Genomic DNA, 15332 nt, shown 5'->3' with positions numbered 1-15332 from the left:
GTATCATTAGTTTTGGGGATAAGATGTTAGACTTGTATTTGATTTTAAAAAGCATGCTTCCCTTCTCTATACAATATTTTCTTTGTTGTAAAAAAATAAACGTTTTCAACAAAATCAAATAAAGGATTCAATCCTGCTCCTGTTGAAATCAATGGGAGATTTGACACGGATTGCAAAAGAAACAGGATTGGATCCAAAAAGGTCTTATCAATTTTGAGAGATCCCTTAGCAAACCCACACTTGTGAATCAGAAGGAAATTAAAGGAATTAAATTCTGTAAGCAAGTGTTTCATGTATACGTTTCATTTAATGAAACAAGACACTTTGTTTTCAGAACGTTTTTAGTTTGAGATCTAAATTGTACTTAAGTTTGTGAACACAAGGTGGTGCTGCACAACCTCAGAATTCAAGTTAGAATCCAAGAATGCTCTAAGAAAAATATTATATGTCTTGAGCTGGCAACAATGATAAGTGGTCCTATGCTTTCACACTTTATTTCTCAATTGTTCCTTATTTTTCATGATTCACCCTCATAAAAGGACTGGGATTTTTTAAAATAATGAAATGTATACAGAACATCTATAGTAATATACAAGAAATCAATCAAAAGGTTTTGGTCACGATATAAGCCATTTTGTGGTAGTAACCACCAGCAGTCATCACCAAAAGGCTCAGAAATGTGATTTAAAAAAAAAAGGTTCTCAAAGACATGAATGAGTCTTTTTATGACAAGGAATGCCTTTTACTTTGCAAACTTTCAGAACACTGAATGAAACTGTATCCATTTTCTTTCATTTCTTCTGATAGAATTGCTGTCTATTATAAATTTAATTTCTTTAAGACACGATAGATGTTAAGATCCACATTATTATTAGTTTTCTAATGTACAAAAAAAATGATAAAAATGTCATGTCCAGAAAGTTTAAGCTGTAAAAAAGGGATGGAAGCCACATCAGGCTATTTGAACAAAAATAACTTACACGATTGAAAATTTCAGCTAAAGGTAAGAAACAGTAGATTTTTTAGTATAATCAGAGTTTTATCAGTAAGCCATAAAATTGCCTTATCACAGTTTGTTCTTATTTAAGATTTTAGGTTAAAATGATTCCTTACAGGTTTTTAAGATCCTGGTACTTCTTGAAACTATCAGCAGAAAGCTTTCGTAACTGATTCCGTTTAAGGGACCTGTAATAAAAATAAAATTATTCTGTAAGTACACTAAGTAGGCCAAATTCATCCCCAGTATAACTCCGCCAACTTCATTTTGATCTAATCAATTTGCATCATGTTTTAGTTGGCAGAAATTTCTATAATAAGTTAAATATTTCCAGTAAGGTTACCCTTATATGCCAGTATGTGTATGTGTGTGTTTTGAAAACTAAATGGAGAAGGGATTTTTTGTTGTATACCCTCCTCCTGCCTCTGCATCATATTAGATCACTGGAATCCATTTATGTCAATGGAGTTAAACCAGGGATGAGTTTGGAAGGAAAGGGTGGTTTAGAAGGGGGAAGGGTGTCACTTATCTTACATTTCTGGGCAGGATTTTGGTTTGATTTTTATAAGCACTGTTTCCTCCACCCCTTTCTATATATAAACTCATATCAGCTGCACATTATGCAGCAGTTGAAAGATGCAATTAAAGTGGCAAAGCTAATCTTACTGAAAGAGCTTAAGGGTCTGTCTACACCAAAGCGGGAGGGTGTAATTTCCAGCTTGAGGAGACATAGCACAAACTCTGATCAAGCTAATATGCTAAAAACAGAAGCATAGCTGCAGCAGGACAAGTAGTGGGAGGGGCTAGCAGCCCGAATACAGAGGGTTATGTATTCAGGTGGTTATCCCCTCCTGCTGCTTGCGCCACCTTGGCTACACTTCTATTTTTAGCATGCTAGCTCCATCATAACTGGTGTGGATATATCTTCTCTAGCTGAAAATCACACTTTCTGGCTCCAGGGTAGACATACCCTAACAATATAAGCCCTGTAGACCCAGGAATGAGAACTGCATGGTTGATCAAGAATCTTCCATAGGGCAATACATAAAATTACAAGTGGTGCTCTTGGATCAGCATTGTAGGATAGGTTTCAGAGTAACAGCCATGTTAGTCTGTATTCGCAAAAAGAAAAGGAGTACTTGTGGCACCTTAGAGACTAACCAATGACTTTGAGCATAAGCTTTCATGAGCTACAGCTCACTTTATCGGATGCATACTGTGGAAAACACAGAAGATGTTTTTGTCAGGAGAGTGATCACTTTAGACATTGTAAGGAGAGTGATCACTTTAGATAATCTATTACCAACAGGAGAGTGGGTTTTGGGAGTGCGGGGGTGGGGAGAAAACCTGGATTTGTGCTGGAAATGGCCCACCTTGATTATTATACACATTGTAAGGAGAGTGATCACTTTAGATAAGCTATTACCAGCAGGAGAGTGGGGTGGGGGGAGAGAAAACCTTTTGTAGTGATAAACACCTATTTTTTCATGGTCTGTGAGTATAAAAACATCTTCTGTATTTTCCACAGTATGCATCCGATGAAGTGAGCTGTAGCTCATGAAAGCTTATGCTCAAATAAATTGGTTAGTCTCTAAGGTGCCACATTGTAGGATAGTATTTTTCCCCCTCAGAGGGGAGGTAGATTTTTCATCCTTGAGAAATCTTCATTGTTCCCTTCACTTCCACTAACATTCTTACTCAAGTTCTCACATAAGAGCAACTATCCTTCTGGCCAAAGATGACTGGAAGGGACTCACTTTGGGTCCTTGTCATCGCTGCTCCTTAAATCAGTTTGAAGGGTGGCTGTTTTATGACATGAGGCACTTAGGGCTAAATTCACCACCTTTGCAGCACTCTGTGGACCTTCTGACCTAGGGAGCAAGAGACTGGGACTGAGACTCTGACCCAAGTCTCTTGTATTACAGAAGACAATAGTCAACAGCTGGGAATCACAGGGTGAAGCCATTTTAATTACGCAGAAAATGAAATCCTGTGAGAATAATTAAAAATGTGTTTTTCCACATGGACCTCTCCATGTCTCTGCTTGAGCCCTGAGAACTCATTTTTTTCCACCTACTTTAAATGCATTGTACCTCTCTCAATGATGCATATCATAGCCACTGCCCTTCCAGTTTAAGATTAATCAGGATTCCCTTCACAGCTCACTAATGCAGCACTCCTTAACCAGCAGGGAGGGTTATTGTTAAATGATGTGAAACAATCCATTTCTTGGAAGTTGAGTGAGCTGTCTCCACAGGCACACTCATCCTCTGCTGACGTCATGAATGAGGGATAAGTACTAATAAAAACTGTGTCTCTAGCACCAAACCACTAGCCTGGCCTTCATGCTCGTTTTTAAACTGAAAAATTAGCAGGCACAGTATTTCCTTCAAGATGTGGATGAAACTTCCACATATAAAGACAGAATTTAAAACTGTCTAGAAGAAGAGTTGGCTCTGGCATTACCTGATCATGGATTGTCATTAGTTTATAACAAAATTTGAGGGCTGGGAGAGCTTGTTAAAATAAAGTGATAATGCTATGACTTCTATTCAGGAGTAAAAAAGGGCAATGTCTTACAGCACTAGATTGATCAGAACGTGCAGGCAAATGAACAACAGATACATGTGATGGATTTAAGCAGCAGCCTACAACTTTATTAATTTAACAGTGGGGAGGGATGATATGTGGCCACCCCTCATTCTCATGTAACACACTTCCAGTGTGGGGCTACAGGGCTCCCACCAGATAACCAATAGCTCAGGGTATACATGCTCAGTCCTACCTTTAGGACTCAGTTTGCTTCTGAAGCCTCTCTGCCCCCCCCTCCCCCCCCGTATGAGGGGCGAACAGAGGTTACTAAGGGCAGACCTCAATCTACACAGATTTCAGGTCTCCCTTATTCCTATAGGCAAAAGGTCCACCAGTGACATTCCAGGTCTCATTTACCTCTGGGAGCCGGCCATTTATCTGCACTGGACACTGGCTGCAAGTTGTGATGATCTAAGTGCTATCTTCTTAATGTTAAACTTTAAAGTCCTGCTGCTTGACCCAGCTGTGCCTCCATGGGTACATCTACACAGCCAGCAGCAGCCCACGGCAGCAAGCCTCAGGCCCCAGGTCAGCAGACTTGGGCTCATGATACCACGCTAAAAACAGCTGTATATACAGCACTTTGAAGTTGCAGCTCAGTCTCTGAAGCCCACCCCCTTCCGCTTCGGAGCCTGAGTTCCAGCTCAAGTTGCAACATCTAGACAGCTACAATTAGTGCTGCAGGGTGAGCCCAACAAGCCTGAGTCTGTTGACCTGGGCTCAGAGGCTCACTGCTGCGGGCTGCATAGACAATCCGTAAAATGCCATGAGGAAGGTGAAAAAACCCACCAGACCCCTACCTGTTTGGTCCAATGGGAAAAATTCCTTCCTGTTATGGGCTAAGGGGAGGGAGGGCCATTTAGTTCTTGCACAGCCCCTACTCCCCCGCAATGTATTTAAATTCTCCAACTAGCAGGAGCAACAGGATTATGAAAAGCCTTGAAGAATTTAAATAGATGGGTGGAGGAGCAAGAACCTCATAGAATATTAGAGTTAGAAGGGACCTCAGGAGGTCATCTAGTCCAACTCCCTGCTCAAAGCAGGACCAGTCCCCAACTAAATCATCCCAGCCAGGGCTTTGTCAAGCCTGACCTTAAAAACCTCTAAAGAAGGAGATTCCACCACCTCCCGAGGTAACCCATTCCAGTGCTTCACTACTCTCCTAGTGAAAAAGTTTTTCCTAATATCCAACTTAAACCTCCCCCACTGCAACTTGAGACCATTCATTACTCCTTGTTCTGTCATCTGGTACCACTGAGAACAGTCTAGATCCATCCTTTTTGGAACCCCTTTTCAGGAAGTTGAAAGCAGCTATCAAATCCCCCCTCATTCTTCTCTTCTGCAGACTAAATAATCCCAGTTCCCTCAGCCTCTCCTCATAAGTCATGTGCTCCAGCCCCCTAATCATTTTTGTTGCCCTCCGCTGGACTCTTTCCAATTTTTCCATATCCTTCTTGTAGTGTGGGGCCCAAAACTGGACACAGTACTCCAGATGAGGCCTCACCTGTGCCGAATAGAGCGGAATGATCACGTCTATTTGCTGGCAGTGCTCCTACTTATACAGCCCAACATGCTGTTAGCTTTCTTGGCAACACTGTTGCCAAGCTCACTGTTAGCTAAACTTATCCCCCAGTCAATGAGAAGGCAGCAGACCTGAGGAACCCTGCTTGCTGCCACACATGCACTCTTACATCCCCCACACCCAACCTTCCGGGCACCATGTTATGTCACCTGCATTCCGTTCAAGATTGATCCCCAGTTGACTACATGTGGTAGCACATAGTAAAAGCATCGTGGATACCAATGTGAAATGGTCTGGATTTGTCAGACAGGAAACTGTTGCTTGGCTATCTGCACCTGCTCTCAATCTAATTAATGATGAGCCCAGAGCTGCATCACCACAGAGTCTGACTTGGTGTCCACACCCTGTTGACAAATGGCAGCATAGCAAACCCAAGACTTCAAAAATCAGAAGATAAATCTTCTAGGTTTGAGTTTATTTCTAACCTGAAATACACACAAAACCTACCTCCCAGAGCATATGCCTCTGTGCCCCACATGTCCATTAAAGAAACCACTGCAAGTAGGTTCATGTCCTGAAAATAGCAAGAAACTTTACAGAAAAATTCCTCAGGTGGGGATGTTTGATGCTGCATTTTGTTTCCCAAGTGGGAAGCACAGCTTCATACTTGAGTGTGTAAGCCAGGACCAATGGCCAGGCCACCCTCCAGATCTCTCTCAAATCTTAAATCTTGTTGTACTGACTTCTTATCATGAGATAGTGAGCAAAATCCCTACCTGTAAGCCCCTATTCATACAGGCATTTCCCTGAATTTCAGGTTATTGGTATAAGTAAAGGCTACTTGCAGGAGTAAGCATTTCAGGATGAGGTCCTAAGCATGTGTGATTCACAGAGTTATTTCTCTTGCAGTGTTTCTTGCTGCTGGTGAAATTGAACTCATTTGAGGCATTATTGCAAACAACAGCTGACTGCAGACTTACTATATTTCACACTTTGAACTGTGTTTTAATTTCTTTTCTCTTATTTTATGCAGGTATAATCTGTGTTTAAAAGCACTTTACTACAAGGCTTGTCAACACAGAATGATATTGTACTTTCAGTTTACACCAGTTTCAGTTAAACCAAATGGCTCTAATTATAAGGGTATAATTATGAGATAGTCTGCAGAGTTGATATTCAATGTTGTTCATATCAAGAAGCTGCTTGTTCTGCTCTACTTACATCAGAGTTACGTTTGAAGAGACTGAAGGGACAGCGCGTAAATTGGCACCCTCACAGTCAAGCTCTAGCCCTCGGCACAGACATTCTGCTGGCACAGAATCAACCACTGAATGAAGAGAAGATAGCGGTCATGGCAGAAGGTAGGTGATGGGATGGGGAGAAAAGAGATGGTAGAAAAATGGGTTTAGTATAACAACATGTCAGAGCACACTAAACAAAACTGGATAATGCTTTAATTTAAGGTTCTCAAGTACACATTTAATTTAGATCTAGTAACACAGTGACTGATATAAATACAGATAATTAAAAGATTGGTAATGACTCCTGAATCCAGTACAATAGCATCACATTTAGAACACAACTTTGAGCTTGATATTTTGATTGTGGCCTGATATGGTGGGGAGGATGTTTTATCTGTCTTGGGTCCTATAACCCGGGTGCGGTACTGAGATGGTGGTATGGAGTTTAGAAATAGTTCTAAGTTGCTAGTTAGATAATTTTTAGTAGCAAGTAACGGAACCTTGATATCTGCCTGATTTGCAAATGCAAACAGGTTTTGTGACCATAAGCAGGTTGTGGTACATGAAGGACCAAAATGTTAGTGGTTTTACTGGTAGGTGTTGGCCCATGTGCAAAAAAAAAAAAAAAAAAAGCGCACCATTGCATGCCCATATTAAAGCACACATGTAACTACATGCATGAACAAGCATCTAAATATCCATGTGTGTACATACATTTAGTAATTTTGTACATAAATACAGACAGGATTTTGCACATATTGTACATGGAGCATGTACATTTTAAAAAATATTGACTCACAAAATTCTATCATTTGCTCTAACAAATGACTGTCACAATCACGAGCTTGTCCATGGTGTTAGGTTTAATGGCACAATATTGTTGCATGTAATGGAAAGCGTTGGATGTATAAAGAAGAACAAAAACATACATTTTGAGAAGATTTAGCAAACTTGCAGAATGGACAGCAGATTTTTTTTTCTATATTTTAAATTTCACATAAATGGCTACATTTTGAAAAATGGAGGCTTAAGGGCCATGCCCAAAAATGCGAGCACATAATTTGTGCTGCAGAATTGTGATTTCAAGGACTAGTTTGACAACTGCACATTGTATTTGTCCAGGCAATCGCCTGATTTACATGCAACTGTGCTCTCACAGAGAGATTTCCCTCTTAAATTTTGGTCCTAAACAACGAGATTAATATAGTCCCTCACAAGAATGGCCAAACCTTTCCATTTTTTTCCAGCTCAGACACTACAGGCTTGTCTACACTTGAAACCGCTACAGTGGAACAGCTGCCACCTGCAGCTGCACCACTGTAGTGTTCAGTGTAGACACTTCCTAGTCTGATGGGAGGTGTTTTTCCATCAATGTAGGTCAATGTAGGTCACTGGTGTAGGTAATCAACCTCCCTGAGAGGCAGTCGGTAGGTAGGTCGATGGAAGAATTCTTCTGTCAACTAGTGCTGTCTACATTGGGGGTTAAGTCAGCATAACAAGGTCACTCAGGGGTGTCAGTTTTTCACATCCCTGAATAATGTAGCTGGGTCGACCTAACTTTTGAATGTCGACCTGGCCTAATTTAGTGTTGAATTATCTATGGATAAGAATTGTAAGTTTTTACTTGCAAATGAGCAGACCAAATCTGAATAAAATGCGCATTTAGGAATCTTAATTTAGTTTTACTCAATCTTTATACAACATATTTCACATCTGGCTCTTCAGTTAGGTCAGTTTGCACAAAACCACATTTTGATTAAAACTGACAGGCAATATCAAGATGCTTTTTCCTTTTAGTCCCTGTAGTTTGTACCGTCATTTATTCTTTGCACAGTTACAACCCTGATAATTTCTGTTTGTTTTGTTAGATTCTTCTATAACTGTTAGCATTTCCAAAGGATAAGATATTAGGAAGTAGAGATTACTGCAGTGAGGGAAGGCGATCAAGCCTCTTGGCTCAGGAATTGAATTGTACAGTTCAGAGCCACTCAATAATAGATCTTTTACTTTTCAACAGTTTCCAGTGTGGCAAAAGTTAATCAAAATTTTTTCTGACAGAGTACTTGTGAAAAAAAAAATCATATCTGCTTCTCTTCATTCCCCATGATGTGAAGCTACCCGCTATACCTCCTTCTGTGGCTGGGATGCAAAACTCAATTATTGTGTCTTCTCTTAATCCTAGCTCTGCACAGAGCAGATAGTGAGGAATGAACCTATCTAATAAAGCATGACCGCACTGGCAAGAATGATGGGCAATATACTACCTCAGTTTAATGACTGTAACTCTCACTGAAGTCACTAAGGATTTAGTGCAGAATGTGGTATGATAATACAGTAGCAGGACCTCTGGCAATTGGCTGATTTAATCTGTTACTGAAATTATCACAAGAAAACGACAGGTACAACCCAAAAGACTTGATCTAAAAACTCCCAGATTTGAATTTGTTCAAAATCTGAGTTTTCCATTTTGGTGCCATATTTACTGATAATACTTCATAGCAAATCAAAATTATATTAGGAACCTGTATCTGTTTCCTTTTCCTCTTTGCAGTATCTGAATGGCTTACAAATTTCAAAAGACGCATGTAGGATCTGTTTTTCCCTCTCCCAGGAGGAAGGGATTTTTAAAAAATATTTATGTATGTATATATTTTGATGTGTGGGTATTGTAGGAAAGCTAGGCTGATAATTTTTTTTTTTTTTACATTTTGTTCTGAAAGATGTGGGGTTTAAGTCATTCCTCTTTGTGCATCTCTCTAAGAATATATATTGTCCTCATAACTGGTTTATCTGTGATGTTTCTAATGGAGGAATTAATCTTTTTCAGAGAGCAACTTCAATGTAGCCTGAAAGTCACTATTAATGGACTTAAAATTTGCATAAATGCATCGAAACTATATGAGATTTTCAATCTATTTCACTATAAATGGAATGACATTGCATCTGAATATGTTGTAAGAATATTTCCCAGAAGGAAGTATGTTGCACTCACTGTACTATTCACATGTATAACTCCTGTTAGTACTTACAGCACTCTGATGTCTTTACCCCAAAAGCATGTGAGGAAGTCATTTCATTGTATTTTGCAAAATACTTATCAAATTGTTGAGACCATCCATTGTTGTCTCCTAAGAAGAAATCAGAGAAGGCATGTTATATCAAAACAAAAACAAAACAAACAAAAAAACCTTCAAAACATTTCCCACAGGTACGATAGATAACAGGAACTTCATTAAATTTGGTTGTACAATCCTTTGCACACACAGACACACACAGGTTAGGAATTATGTGCATTTTGCAGGAAAAGTTTGTTCTACCTTACAGAATCCCAGCATTTTGGTGTGACTCTTGTGACAAAGAAAAAAAAAGTCTTAAAAGCCCAATTTTCCCTCAAGCAAAGCTAATCATATAACAGAATCCTAAAAATGAGAGGTAAAAAGAGACCTATGAGGTCATCTGTTCTTCTTTCTACCAGTGCAGGCTTATCTCCCCACCGTATATTCTCAAGTGCTTTGTCCAGCTTAGTTTCAACGACTCATATGATGGGACTTCCACAATTTTTTTTGGAAGACTGTTCCACACTGTAATAGACTGCACTGTGAGGAAATGTTTTCTGATATCCAGCCTTAATTTCTCTTTGCTCAGTGTCTAGGTCAAGGTTATATGTGCAGTACTTTTGGGGACAAGTTATGAGACATATTCAAACCAACAAGCATAACCTAAGTTCACCATACACTTTAAAGCAGCATTCAACACCACTGTCTGAAACTAGTTACTGTGCAGCTCTTTCAACGTCTTCCCACAACTAGGGACTTCCAAATATGGTGATGCCATGCAACCAGGAGAGCACTGTTTCTTTGGAAGACTTTCACATATAGTTGTAAATAATGTTTTCTGGTCAAGTCAAAACCTAATAAAGAAGACAGAGGCACACTGCTAATAAACAGGAAATGGAGTTGACTTCCCTGTTAAAGTTGCTTGTGTCAAAGTTTCCATTCGAAGACGGATTTTGACTTTTCTTTAACTTTGTCAAAAAACTCCCTTTGGCCTAAAATTTTTCATTTGGATCAATTTGGACCAATATCACAAACGATGCCACTAATTATCAAGATAGCAGCCACTAGCTGGAGATTCAGAAATGTCAATGGTAATTTAAAGTGTTACTTCTAAATGCAACTATGTCTTCACTGTTAGAAACACTTCTTGTGTTATGAGCTTTACAATGATTATTCTTAGCCAAATGATTGCAGTTTTGTTCTAAGAGTCATGAATCTCCATGAATGGACTCTCTTCCTCCCAAATTTTATAATTTAGTGTATACTTGATACCATTCATTGTGGAAGCATTTAATAAAGCTTTATAATCAAAGGGCCATGGCTACATTTATCAGTTTGGTAATATTGAAAAAGGGAAAAGACCAGAGGTGAAATTTATTTACCCAGATATAATTTTTCCTTCTCTGAAGTGGGGATCTGAGTTATTCCTCCTCATCTTCCAACCATGGAAGTGCCTTATTTTTAACCTCCACTCTCCCACCCATCTTTCTAGTTTCACAATGCAGTGCCAACAGGAGGAGTTCAGAAAACTGATTACTGGCCGAAAATGATGAATTCCATTTCATAAATGTTTTTGATGTTTTGACATGTTTCATTCCAACATAGAATGACAGTTTTAATTAAAAGGAGAGAGTATAACCTCAAGATAGCCAATAGCTCAGTGATTAGGGCACTCACTTAGGATGTGGGGGACTCAGGTTCAAGTCCCTTCTCTTCTTGATCCAGACAGTGGAGTGCTCTAACCTTGGGATATAGAGTTAGTCTCTTTCTGGCCTGATGAATGTTTACTTATTTATACAAAGTGAACAGCCTCAAGTGGAAAGATTGAGAGAGAGACGAACTGTAGAACCCAGAACTTAGGGCACTACGTTCAAGGCCCTGTTCCAAATCCAGGAGAGGAAGGACCCACATGAGTGTCCTAATAACTGAGCTATTCTACGGTGGATTTTTTCATTTGCTTGTTTTGACCAGAAATTCCATTCTAGACCTGAGAAACCTCCTGAACAATAGTCTGATACATTTCTGTAAAAAGTTTTGGTTTTGACTAATCCATATTTTCTGATGAAAGAATATTTATTCATAACATTCCCAAGCTGCTCTGCTGATTACCTCTATAGTACTCCAGTTAACTTCCTGAGCTGAGAAAATGAACTATACATTCTGATTAATAAATATTAGTAAAGATTAGCCATCTCCAGGTAGGCTACCATTATATTAATTATAATTATATTATATTATATCCACTTATTCATTTATTATACAAAAATGGAAAAGAAGACTCAAGACAAAGCAAAACCCCAACATTGCTGCTGTTGGAGTCAGCCCTGACTGCCATGTTTCACCTGGGCCTGGAGCACCAAATAGATAGGGAATACTGGCTTGGAGATTTTGCAAAGCCAGCTCCTGCTGCTGAACTTCTACCCCAAATAGGACAATGCTAGCCTGCCACATTGCTGTAAAACAGGCAAAGCAGTGTTCTATTGTGCACTTGGGCCACAGTCAGGAGCCCTTTTGATCTTAACTGGACTTGCTATATGTCCACATTTTCTCTTCAAATACCATTTTCCTGCAGACAATTCTTCTCAAAAATCCTCTGTAAACCAGGGGGATACCAAGAAGAGGGAGGAGAATAATAAATGAATAAATATTAATAATAAAGACAATGGGAAGGGCTCTTGCCTTGAGAGAAAGGCCTAGAGGAATCTCCTGCCACTTCAAGCAGAAGTGAAATACTGGGAAGTTAGAGAGGTACTCAGTCTCTGAATCATAGAACCATAGAATATCAGGGTTGGAAGGGACCTCAGGAGGTCATCTTGTCCAACCCCCTGCTCAAAGCAGGACCAATCCCCAACTAAATCATCCCAGCCAGGGCTTTGTCAAGCCTGACCTTGAAAACCTCTAAGGAAAGAGATTCCACCACCTCCCAAGGTAACATATTGCCGTGCTTCACCACTCTCCTAGTGAAAAAGTTTTTCCTAATATCCAACCTAAACCTCCCCCACTGAAACTTGAGACCATTACTCCTAGTTCTGTCATCTGGTACCACTGAGAACAATTTAGATCCATCCTCTTTGGAACCCCCTTTCGAAAGCAGCTTTCAAATCCCCCTCATTCTTCTCTTCTGTAGACTAAATAGTCCCAGTTCTCTCAGCCTCTCCTCATAAGTCATGTGCTCCAGCCCCCTAATCATTTTTGTTGCCCTCCGCTGGACTCTTTCCAATTTTTCCACATCCTTCTTGTGGTGTGGGGCCCAAAACTGGACACAGTACTCCAGCTTCACTGACTGACACTGCACTGTTAAGCTAGGAAGAGAGTTTAAAAAAAAATTAAAATGCTTCCATGCTTGTAAAATGAGTAATAACCCAGTTATAATAGATCACAGAGCACCAGGGAGAAAATGCCAGGCACCATTTCATTTTAGGATGTGGATTATAAGTGAATTGAAGTGTTGGCTAGCAGCATGACTTTTATAAATATTAATAAGGTTATAGGTGAGGATCAGCCGGGCTTCCTCTATAGTCGGTAGAGGTTAGTGATCATTATATGTTATAAATGTTTTCTGGGCCACTATGGGCCCTCCATGATATTCTTTCAATGTAGAGACAGGCTTTTGGGAGTAGGTGCTGTGTGGGGATTTCTGTTGTGGTTCAGAGGACTGTGAATGGAGGATGCATTTATTCTGTTCAGGATATAATAACCATTAGGTGATAATGGCTAGTGGCCTTTTGCCTGCATGATTTATGTTGTGGTAGGAGATCAGACAGGATTATCTGTTGAACCTTATTTTGTAATAACTCCTGAGCACTTGGTTGCCAAACTGAGCATTGACTGGATAAGTAGCAGAAAAACATCATTGGCAAGATTTTCAAAGAGTTCCACACCCAATCTGGCCACTTATGCAGGTGCCTGAAGAGGAACAGAGCTCTTTTGAAAATCTGTCTCTAGGAGGCCATAATTCCTGTCCCCTAGTTAAGGTTGTAGTGAGGCTTCCCTTATTACTACTATTTTTGAACCCATTCTTCTAGGAGAGACTCCGTTGACTTTTATTTGCAAGATCAGGGTCTTAAATGAGGGTGGTTGAGCCTACTATACAGGACTGGAATCTGCTGCTATTACTGGACTGTATTTTACCGAGAGGAGGGATGATTGAGATGGGAGATTAAAAGGATCTTTTTGTCGATGATTTTAAAGAGGTATGTCAGTTTTGCATATTTCTGGTGCACTGTCACAGGCATGGTGGCCCTGCAGCACACCTGCATCAGCTTCCTCTCACCAGGGTTTTCTACCTCTTCCAGGGATTCATGGGATTCAGCCCTCTGGATAGGTCACTCTCAGAGTTCAATCCTTTTCTGGGGTAATAAAAGTCTAAACAAACAAAAGGTTCTTCTACCCCCCCCCCCCCGCCTTGAGCCACTCTTCATCCCACCCTCTAGGCTCAGTTGTCAGCCCTTTCTGGGCTTTCCTTAAGTCTCGCTGCCTTGGGATAGAGTGCTAACTCCGAGACAGCTTCCCTGGAGCCTCTCGCACACTCTCAGCCTCCCTCGGTGACCTTGTAGTCTTCTCTGTTCTGGGACAGAACTCTAACTCCCAGGCTGCTTTGCTCCACTTCTTCCACACCCTCCTCTAGGGCATTTCCCAAGAGTCCAACTTCCTTCTTACATTTCCTCCTCTATACACTGTTCTCTGCCCTTTTATGAGGCCCCACAGTCTTTTTTTTCCCCCAGGCCATCACCTGACCCCAATTAGTCCTGTCCCTTAAGCAGGCAGGCAGCTAATTATGGCACAGATGTGGCTAATGGAAGAGGGCTAGCCCCAGGCCTCTTGCACTTAAAGGGACAGGCCACGCTGTTATATGCACAGTTGTACTAAGTAAACACTTTTCACTCAGGATGCAGTCTCAGAATACTTTTGGGCTTCCTAAACACAGCAGTACCAGCATAGGAACACTTGGTAAATTAACCATTTAGTTGGATATTTTGAAATATTGTTGAAAACCATTTGTTCTGGTGTTAAAATATACAAACAACCCTAACACCCTGCCCTCTTCTAAGCCAGCAAAGACATAGGGCCAGATTCTCAACTACATTGGGGAAGCTGTTTGCCTCTCTACTTCTTAAGGCCAAACAGGTAGATATGCTTTATCCCATTTGACAGTGTTTGAGAAATTTTGCCAAATGGCAAGCTGCCCACTGTGGAGTGTGTATGTGTATGGAATGTTTATAGACAGTCAAGAGGCAGCCATGCATGAGTACAGTGTAATAAAAGGGGAGGGTTCCAGTCACAGATAAAAAGGAAGTCAGATGGGCTCCCATACATATTACTTTGCACTGGTACAGCTCGGATTTCCTAAGCTTTCTGGTGTCAACTGATTGAAAATACTGGGCTTTTCTTCTGGCTCTTCTGGTCCTGGTTTCTACAAGCAGTGGAGAGGCATGGAAACATTTAAAAACAAACACACACATAGGAAAAAAGTTAGCCAAACTTTTCTGAGCTTCAAACAATTGATCTGATTTAGTTTGGTTAAAGTTTTGGGACAAAATGTGGGACAGCTTTTATTTTAGCCAAACTGTTTTGCCCAATCATAGATACACACCCTTTGTAAATAACTATATTTAATAGAAGGACTAAGTCAGATACAGCATGTCAGAGACATAAATCACATGGTGGTCATTTAGAGTTTATGTTGTTTGAGTCTGATCTTTTTACACACCAGTAAGAAGAGTTTCTTCAACAACTTTCAGAAATGATTAATTATAGTACTGGCCCACTGATTACAGATGCACATTTTGGGAAGTCCAGTTCAGATGACATGATTTTTCTGAGCCAATTCTAAAATAGGTTCTATTGGGTGTACTTTTGGCAAAGCGTGCTTTTGAGACAATGGGACACCAGCATATCTTCTCTGATGTGGAATAAGTGAAATA

The 15332-nt window shown here is 40.2% G+C and overlaps 1 protein-coding gene across 6 annotated transcripts in view; it reads right to left on the bottom strand.

Annotated features, from left to right (window-relative positions):
* Window positions 1-15332, bottom strand: part of RXFP1 (relaxin family peptide receptor 1) — a 90612-nt gene that overhangs the window by 28617 nt on the left and 46663 nt on the right. For all 6 annotated transcript variants that reach the window (XM_075127770.1, XM_075127769.1, XM_048847526.2 and 3 more), the window contains 3 exons: window positions 9382-9480; window positions 6333-6438; window positions 1114-1185 (listed from right to left, as the gene is read on the bottom strand). In XM_075127770.1, coding sequence (XP_074983871.1) covers window positions 1114-1185; window positions 6333-6438; window positions 9382-9480 — 277 coding nt within the window. The remainder of the gene's footprint in view (window positions 1-1113; window positions 1186-6332; window positions 6439-9381; window positions 9481-15332) is intronic.

This window comes from Caretta caretta, chromosome 4 (genome assembly GCF_965140235.1).
Source record: "Caretta caretta isolate rCarCar2 chromosome 4, rCarCar1.hap1, whole genome shotgun sequence".
Classification (NCBI taxonomy): domain Eukaryota; kingdom Metazoa; phylum Chordata; order Testudines; family Cheloniidae; genus Caretta; species Caretta caretta.
The sequence above is the reverse complement of the archived record's forward strand: the minus strand, read 5'-3'. Positions and strand labels throughout refer to the sequence as shown.